This window comes from Staurois parvus, unplaced genomic scaffold, assembly GCF_062004578.1.
Source record: "Staurois parvus isolate SC_StPar_1 unplaced genomic scaffold, SC_StPar_1.0 ptg000142l, whole genome shotgun sequence".
NCBI lineage: Eukaryota > Metazoa > Chordata > Amphibia > Anura > Ranidae > Staurois > Staurois parvus.
Genome location: NW_028317938.1, coordinates 1,003,930 through 1,017,346, shown reverse-complemented (window position 1 = coordinate 1,017,346; position 13,417 = coordinate 1,003,930). Strand labels below are relative to the sequence as shown.

The following is a 13,417-nucleotide window of genomic DNA, read 5'->3' as shown; positions in this document are numbered from 1 at the left end:
TGAGCATTTTTTTTTCAAAAAAGGTACACATGTGAGTGCCATAAAAGACTGAATTGAAAAGAATGTATTCAATATACCAGACATACAACAATCCTATCAATAATCTTCCAACCTCTCCAAACATTTGCATTTGAATGTGATTTTGAATGAACATAACTGAATCTCACCCACAAAGAGTCCATTTCTAACAGATACAATTGTATATACAGTTGTGAAAATGTAAGTATACCCTATAACAAATTGTTGACATTTACCACACATTTCAAATAGGCAAATATTAGATATTGATTCAAACCATGTCTACAAGTAAAATTAATATACTTGAATGAAAAGCAAAGGAAAGTTTTACTTTTTAACCATTTATTCAACAAAAATATCAATAGATTTAATGGTGTGGTGTTAAAAAGAAGTTTGTTTTTCTTTCTATAGCAGAAATGGCTTCATTTTGCATAACTGCCCACCATCAACTCAGTGAAATGTTTGACCAACCACTCCGTCACAAAAAATTCCTTCAGTCGAAAGATGCATAAATTGCACATTGCAAATCTCCCAACATTTAAATGAGATTAAAATCAGGGAATTTATTGGGCCTATTCACAACCCCCCTTCTAGCTCTACCTTTGGACCCATTTCTTAATGGATGCTTAATTACACATAAGATTATTATTGTGCTGAAATATCCATTTGCAGTTCAGCTCCAAATTTCAGATACCAGAACACCAGATCTTAGTTACCTGGGCAGCTCAAAGGAAAATAGGCTATTCACATTGCAAAGAAAGTTGTTCTTTGAAAAGGAATTTTCCCCAGAGCTTGGTAAATGTGGTAAAATTTCACTTTGCAAAAAATACCCTATTTTGTGCAAGGAAAATAAAAAATAAAATTTTCGCTTGCATGTGATTGAATGGTGAAGGTCAGCAAAGCTTCATCTTATTTACTAAGCTCTATAAAACGTTCCCTTGGAAAGTGAACAGCCTATTTGCTTTTAGCAAATCAACCCTCTGCAGTTTTGAAAGGACAGGTTCTACCTGAATACTCCCTAAGAAAGTTCTATATGTTGGAACTTATTCTGGAACACCCAATTCTAATTACATAATTTTGAAGTGATGGTAAACGTTGGGGTGTACTCACTTTTGCTATGTGACAAATCTTCATTTTCATTTATATGGATTATAACAAAAAGTACACCATATAATTTTTAAGTTTCATTTGTCTAAATATAGATTTATCTGTAGGCACTGTTTGAATGAAGATCTAAGGTTTGCCTGGTCAAATATTCATAAAGAAATCAACAATTCGCATGCGGTGCACTTATTTTTTACATGTATGGTGTTTCAAATCAAGTATTTAACACAGTATTTGGAGTGGTGGATGATGGAAGTAAAGGATGTGGGCTGATAGTTGAGGGGTGCAGAGGATAGGAGCAAGAGGTAAACTGGGGTTTGGGTGAGAGTTAATGATAGGGGGTTAGAACTGATGGAGGAGTTAGAGAAAACATATCAAGATTGGGGCACAAAGGACTGTGAAGATATGGAGTATGAAAGCAAGAAGGAAGATAAATGGAAGGTGAATAGTGTGACATTTCTAATGGGAGGGTAAATATGGAGGACAGCAGTTCAAAGATCAGGGACAGTGACATTGTATAAAAAGAGAACAAATAAGAGAGATTTTGAAGATCAAAGGAAGACTGTGATTAAGTTCAGAGAAGAGGGGTCTTTGTAATTGGGATTACATGGCAGAATGTCAGCAGTGCCTTATTATGAATGATCTGACTAGACTGTGGCTAGAAGGTGAGAGAGAAAAGGTAGCAAGAGCAGTAACAATCAGGATAGGAAAAAGAAGAGGCAGTAGGAGTAGACTATTTACCATACAGAATGAGCAACTAATGGCTTTAGGATCTTGCCCTTCTTTTCTATTCCCCTTTTAATTAGCAGTGGAGACATTTCCCTTTTGTATTATACTTAGGTAGGTACAGTATATCCCAATATTAATAAACATTTTTTGAGTATATTGTTTTGTTTTCTTATTATTGATACCTGATGCAGTAAGTTTATCCTTTTGAATTTGATTTGGCTATTTTTTTAGGTTTTTCTTTTTGGTTTTGAGATTTATCCTATATTTTCCCCCCGCATCTGTACATGGGGGCTACCTATATCCTGGGGTTCTGGGGATCTTTGGGGCCTTTCCCACCCTGCCCAATTTTGATGTTCACCACATATGAGCACTTTTGGAGCCACATCCATCTTGTTACAGCTTCTCTGTAAGCAATAGGTCCTATCACATTTCGGAATTTTGCAATATACAAGTTCTGTATATATTGATGTGTGTTTGTTTTTCTTTAGATTTGTTATGCTTACAGCAGCATTTATTATCTTCATGAAGAAGCAGGTATAATTTCCTGCGAAACATGTTAAGGAATCATAGCCAGCCTTGAACTTGATTTCATACTCTGTCAAGAGCTGATGCTCCAACAATACTGTGATATTGTATCTAATCTTGATATACTGGTATTTGCTGTAAAGTAATTTTATTCTGGATGTTCCATTGTATTAATATTTTGTACAAATAAAGTGTAAAAATTGGGAGACATTCTCCCTTGTTTTAACTGTTAATGGTTGTTGTGTTACTCTTTTGGAGCACCTTAAAAGTCCACACATCACGTCTTTTTCTTTTTTGGAATACATTGTTACATTAGTACAGCTTGGACCAATGTAACTATTTATATATCAGACAAGGGGAAGGCTTGAAGCTGGAAATCATTGTAATAGACACCGATATGTACCGCAATGCAGCAGGACAGCTGCTTAACACAGAATATAGAAGCTACTACTAGTATTGTCTAATACAGTGATTTCCAGCTTCGAGAACAATCCTACTGGTATGGTATATGCTGGACAAATGTAACTAATTAAAAAAAAAATGTCATACCTACCATTCTTTAAGAACTTAATAAGTCAGATTACTTTAGAGGTCGTTGTTGGAGAGGAAATGTGCAATAGAACCGACATAACTTCAGATAACTTTATCTAGTGGCTGTGCTCGCAGAAGCCTCATTTATTGAAAGTTCAAGCTGAAACTCCAGCACATTAATACATAAGGTGAAAAAGGAGAACAATGAGAGAGGGGATGAACTGAAAGTACTGAGAATTTAGGACAGAAAGTGCAGAGTATACACAAGGGGGGCACTTGAAAAAACACTGAGGAGAAGGAACAGAGTGGACTCAGAAAAGCAGTAATAGTGCAATGAAAAGAGAATGGATGCTGACTAACAGATAAGAACAGGAAAAGAGCAGTAGGATGAATTGGGAGTCATTAAGGAGACCTGTGAAAAATTGCCTGGGAAGAATGGCCACAGATCATAGGATACCAAAAAGGCATGAGAAGATAGTTAGGGGAGGAGAGGGGTGCAGTACTAAGGATGATGGTGAAGGTCAGAAAAAGAGACATTAATAAAAGCAGTGTAACTCTAAGAAAAAGAGCTCATAAAGCAGAAATGTAAAAGAGAGCAGAAGAGTGGGGACATAAGTGAATGCTCCCTATGGGTGCATAGCTGAATATGTGCAAGAATCCTCCTGTACTCCTAACAAGAAATGGGAATAACCATTCTCTCTTTATATTATAAACTATATTATACATTATATTCTCACTAAAATTCTATATATGGAATCGGATTCTTTATTTTCATACAAAAAAACTCATAAGGCATAACATGGGCAGTATTTGCTGCTCAACAGATTTTTTTACAGAGGTACTGCAGCCATAGCTCTCTTGAGAAAACAAGAGAATGCATTTATTATAATTAATAATTTTTATTTAGACATAATAAGAAAATAGGACAATGAGAGTATTCAACAATGATGCTTTTTATTGGTTAAGAAAAATCCCTAAAGCTGTATTAAGCCCAAAACAAAAAGGTTGTATATTGCAGCTTACCAACTCTTAAATGCAGCTGCATTCATTTTCTTTTTTATGTATTTTTCCTTTATTTACAGCTGGCAATCTGACCAGTAACACATAAGTGTGGCTTAGTGGAGGAAAGGAGCCACCCTTGGACAGCCACATTGTCAATCTGGGGAGAGATAGTGTTAGATACACTAGAAGATTTAAATGGACTTGACCATTGTGCACACCCCTGTCAATTGTTAAATTGTTTGCCACAACCTTCTGTCACTTTTGCTGAACAATTTGGTCTTTTGAAGGAAGTTGAAAAATAACAGATTTACTGGCTTGACCTGGTGAAAATAGAGGAAAGAAAACCTAAAAATAAACCGAATGCAGCCATCACATGTAAGAATTAATAAGCTGCTATAAAATACATTTTGTTTTGGAGTTTAATACCACTTTAATCGATATCCAGTGCTCAAGCTTTTTAATTATATAGTGAATAAAAAGAAAAATGAACTTCCTGACTCTGTCCTAATCACCCACTATTTAAAGTGTAAAGGGTTTTTTTACCCAAGGCTTTTTACTTTCATGCATTCTATGCATGAAGGTAAAAAACCTTCTGTGCGTAGCAGTGCCCCCAGCCCCCTCAATACTTACCTGAGCCTCATTGCGAACCAACAATGTGAACAAAAACCTCAGCTGTCCCGAGTCTCTGCCTCCTCATTGGATGAGACAGCAAGCAGGAGCCATTGGATGAGCCATTGGCTCCCGCTGATGTCAATCACAGCCAGTCAGCCAATGAGGAGAGAGTGGGCGTGGGGCCAAGCTGCAGCTCTGTGTGTGAATGGACACACGGAGCAGTGGGTGCCCCCATAGAAAGCTGCTTGCTGTGGGGGCACCCAACAAAATGGAGGGGCCAGGAGAGCCTGTGGGGAACCCGAGAAGAAGAGGATCCAGGCTGCTCTGTGCAAAACCACTGCACACAGAAGGTAATTATAAACATGTTTGTTATTTTACAACAACAAAAAAAATCCCTTTAACTATTTTCTCTGACTTTCAGTTGCAGACTGTAAAATAGAACCTTACTCTGTTGTGTATGGGCACACCAGTTCCAAACCAAAAAAAGAGAATAGTTGTCATATTTTCACTGCTAGTTAACAAAACTGCATAAACATGTGATACTGATGTATTTTAAAATAGGCACTATGACTAACAGTGAACAGCAGAACAGCAGCACTCATATGGTTCTTTGTTACTGGGGAGACGTCATACAAGCGTAAAATATAACATGTGGCATGTCCTTACTTGTGCACTTCTTTCCATGACCACCCCTGCGCAATGCATTTCGACTCAATCTGCAGTGAAAATTGTCTTCCCAAAATTCAGCGAACCAGACATTCCTTCTGTTGTTATCCAGCATCCGACTTGTAAAGTATCTGTCAAACCCTACAAAAAAAATAACAAAATATATATGTGCATTGATAGTAAGTGAGAGATGGAAATCGACTGCAAATACTAGATTGTTAATAAACCTCTGACTGATGCCCGTCTAGGCAGTATCGTGACGGCTCCTTCTGCCACTTCTTCTTGTTGCAAAACTGGTGAGATCTTAGAACCCCAACTGTCAGAGCCAACCCACATAAAGTGTCCTGTCTGATTTGCTCTTTTTGCAGCTGCAAGCACTCGTCTGTAAAAGAATAATCAAGAAAAAAAATATATGGTACCATATTCAATAAAAGTGACGAGAAATATTAAATGTAATTTGTTCAAACTAACTCCAGCCTGCCAAATATATGTCAGTTAACATTAAATCACTCCAAGTAACAATGCCTCTGCAAAAGAATTCCCGATGGTTATAATTGGCAAGGATAATAATTAGCCAAGAAAACAGCTAACATACTGGTAATAGAGTAATATATATATACACTGTGACATACAGCTAGTTAAATGTACTGTAAATATATTCAAAATACAAATAAATGGAGTTGCAGCCAAATAATACAACACTAGACTAAGAACAAAACAATGTATTACATGTACTACTGGATCTAAATTTGTCCACTGTTTGTATTGCTAAAGCGGACCTTCTCTTAAAAATCTGTACCACTTGTCCTCCACAGGATTTACCCCCCTTCCTGACCAGGCCATTTTTTTGCGTTACGGCGCTGCGTTACTTTAACTGACAATTGTACGGTCATGCAATGCTGCACCCAAATGAAATTTACATCCATTTTTTTCCCACATATAGAGCTTTCTTTCGGTGGTATTTAAATGCCTGTGCATTTTTTATTTTTTGCGCTATAAACAAAAAAATGCCAACAATTTTTGACTTTTTGCTACATGTCCAAGAAAAAAGTTTAAAAAATCAAATTTCGTTATAAATTTATGCCAAAATGTATTCTGCTACATGCTTATGCTAAATAAAAATCCCAATACGTATAAATTAATTGGTTTACGTGAAAGTTATAGCGTTTACAAATAACGGGTATAAATACTGCAATTGTTTTATTTATTTACTAGTATTGGCAGCAATTAGCGACTTATAGCAGGACTGCTGGACTGTGGTGGGCATTCTGACTCTGGGGGGAACTGACTTGGTGTCATTGACATCCCCAGTGACACCAATATAGTGATAAGTGCTAACAAAAAGCACTGACACTGTACTAATGGCACTGGGCAGGAAAGGGTTAACATGTGGGGAAATCAAAGGGTTAACTGTGTGCTGTTTCACAGTAAGCTGTGTGTGTGCTTTCAACTGTAAGCACACTGCTTTTTATGGCTCTGCTATGTAGAGCCATACAAAGTTGTGTGCAGGAGCTGACGGGACGTAATACATAAACAATACAGTTCTCTCCCCCGTCGGTAATACGCAGCGATCACCGGGTGCTGGCGAGTAATCACCGGCCGGGACCCAGTGATTGACAGCAGAGGCCACGAATAGCGGCACAGGTAGGGAGCATGCACCCCTTACACAGTAATGCAAAATCATGTATATATACGTGATTTTGCGCACCCGTGCAACCCTGTAGCAGTATTTTTGCTATAGGGCGGACAGGAAGCGGTTAAAACAAGCCATCCCTAATCTTCCTAGCTTCCTGTACTGTGCAGTAATTCATTCTGAAAGATCCTCAAACATCACAACAAAGACTCTAAAATGATGTTTCAGTTGATATCAATGGCTACATTCAGACAAACATTTGGACAAATACACCTATGAACACCCATAACATTAATTTCCTTCAGATGCAGTTTTAATGCATTTTAGAAGTCTTACAAAGTGATATCTAAAGTCCTCTGAACATTCGGGTTTTCTAGGGGGAGCAATGAAAACAAGGAAAAGAAGCCTTGCTGTAGTGCTCTGCAAACGTGTGCTTAATGCCTTAGGATCATTCAAAATGTCTTTGCTGTGAGCTTCTATTGAAATTAATGGGAGTGTTTGACAAGCTTGGCAAGTTGTAACCCCCCAAAAAACTTGTTGCTGGTAAGATCAAGTTAGCAAAAATCAATGCAAAGCAACACGAACATGCTGTGCATATTAGGCAATTCTCTATTCATGTAAAGAACAGGCATTTGCTTTGCAAAGCAAGTTATATTAGTGTGAAACAAATGCTTCTTTTTATGCTCATGTGAATTAGGACTAACAGCTTAGAAACACCTGTGGTGTGTTTACATTAGAAGGCTGGCAGGCTGCCAAGATTCTGTTCCATTAGAAAGTAATAAGTAAACATCTAAGAAATGTTAGGGTTCATTTTTCCACAATACCTAGAGCTACAGAGGTGAATGAAGGTTTGTTTTAAAGTGCTTTAACCCTTTTTTTGGATTATGTAAACACATTAATGTGTATAGTCTGGGACAGGGGCGGACTGACAACTCATGGGGCCCACGGGTAATAGGGGATCATGGGGCCCCGGTGTCCTTGCCCAAACTCAAAAAAGCCTATGAAAAAAGCTACCAGGGGCATCTTATGGGTCCCCCTACTGACCCCGGGCCCTCGGGCATTGCCCGAGTTTCCAAATTGTCAGTCTGCACCTGGTCTGGGAACAGGTTCACTTTACATCATAAACAGCTAATAATTTTCTACACATGGAATCAACCTGAAAACATACTTAGTTAGCTATATGCTGATGCCCTCTGCACACACATGCACTCTTCTTTATCAAATAAAGAGGTAGTAAAGTCACCTACGTAGATTTTAAAAATGGTCCCCAGGCAGGTTTAAGTCATAATGTACTAGTATGCACCACATACTAGCACATTATGACAGACTTACCTGCAAAGGGAACCCTCCAGCTCTGTGCTGTCATGGCTCTCCCTGGTCCCCAGCAGCTTCCATCTTTGCCCAGGCTTCCTTCCAGGTTCCTCTTCTTCAGCCGCTTGAATGGTGAAATCACTCCCGCACATTAGCATGGGAGTCACATTGTCACAGCATGCAAAGCAGGCCATAAATGTGGTCTCAGCCACATATGCAGAGCTTAGATGACATTACCACTGACAGGCAGAGGGGACATTTATGAGACCACTAGGATCTCTTCTGTTATCAAAACCCTGACTGTCAGCAGATTTTTACATCTTTAACTTTACTACCACTTTATAGAAATATACACTTTTGTAAATATTATGTTTATCATTTTTTGTCATTATCTGAAGTTTAGTTCAAAGGTGAGTTACATTTTTTATTTATTTTTTATTTCACGTACTTACTGTATATAGTGCCATCAATTTACACAGCGCTTTACATATATATTGCACATTCACATCAGTTCCTAACCCTCAAGGGGTGTACAATCTAAGGTCCCTAACTTGCCTTCATACATACACATACTAGGGACAATTTAGACAGGATCCAATTAACCTTCCAGCATGTCTTTGGAGTGTGGGAGGAAACCAGAGTACCCGGGGGAAACCCACGCAGGCACAGGGAGAACATGCAAACCCCAGGCAGGCGGTGCTGTGGTTGGGATTTGAACCGACGACCCTAGTACTGCCAGGCGGAAGTGCTAACCACTTAGCCACATAGTGGCTAAGTGACAGTACCTAAGACCATCCTTCAAAAATACCTAAAAATAAGGCAGTGCCTACTTTATTCTACTGTCACCATGTTTACAGCATAACTTTTCTTCCAAAACTACTGGGCTGAGCTACAAGAGCATTTTAATCTCTTGCTATTGAGAGATTCACCTATTTACTGTCAGTCTCCTTATTTGGTTAGATTTACCCTGAATATTCGCCTCATTTATGTTAGTAAACTCACTAGCAACCAACTGATAGGAATACCAATCTATAACTAAATAAATTAAGCAAATTACTCCTTATTGCAGAAGCTACACAAGTAAAATGCAATAGCATATTGTAGTTACACACAGGGCTTTTTTCTCAGGTGCAGGAACTCCCGTTTTCTGAATCACCCCTTGTCCTCGCATCCTACCCACCTCTGAGCACCATCCCTTGGTTCCACCCCCTACCCACCTCCCAGTACTGCTAATTTTAGAGAATACAGAACAAAGTATCATTTTGTGGTGCTAAGTAGTTTGTATAGAATCTGTTAATGATAACAAAAAAAGCAGTAAAATAGATCTCTTGCAGCCAGCAGCAATACACCTCCCAGCAACAATAGATCCCCCCAAACAATAGATCTCCAGTAACAATAAACCCCCACAACAATATACCACCAGCAACAACAGACCCCCACAACAATATACATCCAGCAACAATAGATCTCCCCACAACTATAGAACCCACAGCAACAAATAGATCTCCCCACAACAATAGACCCTTGCAGCAACAATGATACCCCTGCAACAAAATACCAGCTCAGCAATAATAGCTCCACCCCAGCAATAATAGACCCCCCAGCAGCAATGGCTGATCTCCCAAGAACCAGCATCAATAGACCTCACACTCAACATTAGATCCCTCCCAGCAACAGCTGACCTCCCACTAGCAACAAAAGACCTCCCCAGCAAAAATAGACCCTTCAGCACACCCCAGAACTCCTTGCTATTACATACATTCAGTGCTGGAGGTGCCAGAACTGCGTCCCCCACTTTCCTGCTGAAAAAAACCCTGGTTACACATAGTTGGAGCATTGTTCAATCATGCAAGATTAGTTTCTTCTACATATGCATCATTGATGAAGCAAATGCAGTAACGCCAAAACAGGCAAAATCTGTGTTATACTTTTATTAGTAAAATATAAAACTGTACATTCCAGTAAAAGGATATAAAAATAGCACTGAAATACAGAAAAAGTACATTCTTATTGTGCTTTTAAGAATCTGTACCAGCCTTTGCTTATCTAATGCAGAAAAACACAGCTATTATGTCTTAATTATTCCCTATTCAGTTTTGATCACAAGCTTGTACCCTTGATTCCTTTGCATGCTCACATTTTACAAAAACTTATACAACTGCTTTTTATTATGAAGAACTGTGAAATGTATTTCCACTTCATAAATGAATAATGATAATAAACTAAGAAACTAACAATTGCATTATTGAAATCTTGAAAGCAACCATGACAAACATAGATAAGAATTAGGCATATGGTGGAGTGTAAAAGAAAAAAAAGCAATGCTTTATATGTTTTCAAGGCTGATTACTTTTTCCTCCACATGCTCTTAACGATCAGTATTAATCCAATGAATAAACCTGTCTTAGCTAGACAGAACCTGCATTGTACAACTTGCAAACAAGGAGAGATATTTCCAAAACCCATGCACTGAACATCAAGTAATTTCTGAGCGCGTGTAATTTTTCTCTCAAGTGTGTTAGCTGTAATGCACAATTACCTACCTATCACTATTTTGTCCAGCAAATAACAAAAAGTAAAAGGGCAGGCTAGTCACAACAGAAGGCAAAATGTCAGGTTAAGCAGGCCTATGGATGGAGAGGCAGATTAGTCTATGATAAGGAAAAAAAAATCTCTTTAGGCCAGTCTGATGTTTATGGATCCAATTCCATAATGGCAGCTGTTAATTAGCAGAAGCAATAACTGCATAACCTGTGTGGTATCCAATACACCAAGATTCCTCTGTTTATCCCACTTCTGTATTAAAAATAGCAATATAAAATCCTTCACCTGATATCGTCTTCACTGGCAAAGATGATGACAGCACGAGCATTGGATGTCTCCAGTAGACGCCGAATTATCTTATCAAATTCTCCCGCTTTTGGCTCTCGTGGGATTTTAACTGATTGTGCTACACACAAGCTTCCTGTAGATAAAACACAAGTCTGTTATCTGTACTATCTATGTTGCAGGCTGATAAAGCATACTGCAGTACATATAAAATTACTTTTATTACTTAATCTTTTTAAAAAGCATACGACTTACAGCAACTAAAGCCTAAAAACATTGAGACAAATAATTTCTGTTTTCAAAAGCTCCTGTTTGTCATTCATTAGAGTACATTTCCCTTTCTCAAACAGCTTAGTGTCTAGCTGTTCAAGCGATGAGGGAATTAAAAGCTACTTAACCATGCCCACACATTTATAGCTTGAGCCATTTGATCCAATAGTCAGGGAACTGAATCTTTAGAACCAGCCACACTCAGCCAGATGTGAAAGCTACCCATGGGTCACAATGGAGGTAGCACATACACCAATTGAAGAAGCTGTATAACCAGAATAAATTGGATGGATATGGGATTCTTTTTGTTTTATGCTGTGGGAATCATTTTGCTAGGCAAATGTCAGGTGTTAGATAGCTGTATGTACAGTATAAGCTTGAAAACAGTATTCCTTTTGCAACATTCCTAATACCCAAAGAGCACCAGAGAAACCCAGCACCTTCTCAATCTCAATAAAACACTTGTTTTACTATTCTATGATGAAAAAATGAGGGATGTGGTGTAATGGTTGTGCGCATTAGGCACATGAAAGCTGTAGGCAACATCCATCTTGTTTGGGTCACAAGTCTTCCATGCCATTTTATCAGAAGAGAGAAATGGCTACAGTGACCTTTTCCTTTCTCACCCTCCCACCTCCTTTCAGCTCATACAATCCACAAAATATTAGTTGCAGGCAGACACCCCTTATCAGCCTGGTAATAGGACTAGCAAAATCTAACCCCCCAATAGACTGTCTGACCTAGCTGCTTCAATGACCAGAAAGGTACTAGACATTGGGTCATAAATACCTTAGCTGGAAGTCAGGAGAATACACATCCCTGATGGACTGGTTGTCAGGCAAGACTCTAAAACTTCACCATATTCCATAATTCATAAAATGATGACAGCACAGACATATAGACATATTTACCTCACTCAGTTATTGGGTAGTATTTTGAACCCAAACACTCCTATGCTAGGATGTACCAGAGTGGATTAGGCCTACACACCCGTCCTAAGAGAAATAATCTGTAACTGTAAGAAACTGCATCTGGGACTTGGTCATAAATGTGGTGACCTCGTAGCACCCACCCCTTAAGCCATATGATTGGTCAGATGGTCTCTGTCAACACCCCTTTGATACCACAGAAAAATGGGATTGTCAGGACCTTTTTACTAGCTCTCATTTTACCATCAACCAAGGAACACCTAACTGGATTTGAGAGAGCCACTGTACCATCTTTTGTTTATCCACGGGACTCTTCAAACCAGGATGTTGTTAAGTATTCTTCATTTTCAATGCCTTTTTATTTCTTTGTTGCCTTGTGTCTTTAGTTACCTGTAATACCCCATTTCTGTAAATATTTTATTTGCACCAGTTTGACCTTTTTCATTATTAAACCCTATTTTGAAAAGTGTTGAAATTGTCTCTAAGGCTTTTAATGCAAACTAAAGAATCCCTGTCTCTTGAAGAGTGCTACTGTATATGACAAATCTCTGAACACACCTGTCTCTGGTGACAGTGCATGTTGCAGACATTTATTCTAAAATCATTGTTGTTATTGCTAAGATTCTGAGTTTCCTCCTTGGTAAAAGGTTGATCCAGGGAATATCCGATTGCCTCTTGGGGGATCAGGAAGGAATTTTTTTCCCCTGCAGGAGCAAATTGGTTCATGTTTTGCTGGGGGGGGGGGGGGTTTGCCTTCCTCTGGATCAACTGTGGGTGTAGGATTATAACTTTTTTTTTTTAATGGTTGAACTGGATGGACTTTTGTCTTTTTTCAGCCAGACTAACTATGTAGCTATGTAAAAGGCATTTAAAGGGTTAATTGCTTAATTAGCTTAACTCAGTGAGAATCACTCTCAGGCTGCTGGCACCCAGATAGTGGTCCGGCAAGCTAGAAAATCTTTTTGTAGGGTGCAACTAAGAGTAGCATTGTTATGAAAATGATAGAGCAGTGTGAGATTGGCCAGTCCTTTGTTGTGAGTTGGTGAGAAGGGCAGGGGTCAGACACAGCGGTTATCACGTGCCACATCCAGGGGCGGACTGACCATTCGTGCATTGCCCGAGGGCCCGGGGTCAGTAGGGGGCCCGGTGAGATGCTCACTGGACACATTTCACTAAGTAGTAACTAACTGCATCTGAGTACGATACCACATAGCATTTAAAAAAAACCATTTAAATTCACCAAAAAATGCTACTAAAA

At 38.8% G+C, this 13,417-nt stretch overlaps 1 protein-coding gene across 2 annotated transcripts in view; it reads right to left on the bottom strand.

The window, feature by feature from the left end:
• The window catches only part of GRM4 (glutamate metabotropic receptor 4), a 258,686-nt gene that overhangs the window by 51,635 nt on the left and 193,634 nt on the right, over positions 1-13,417 (bottom strand). For both annotated transcript variants that reach the window (XM_089673587.1, XM_089673588.1), the window contains exons 4-6: positions 10,961-11,096; positions 5,415-5,569; positions 5,188-5,328 (exon numbers count right to left, since the gene is read on the bottom strand). In XM_089673587.1, coding sequence (XP_089529713.1) covers positions 5,188-5,328; positions 5,415-5,569; positions 10,961-11,096 — 432 coding nt within the window. The remainder of the gene's footprint in view (positions 1-5,187; positions 5,329-5,414; positions 5,570-10,960; positions 11,097-13,417) is intronic.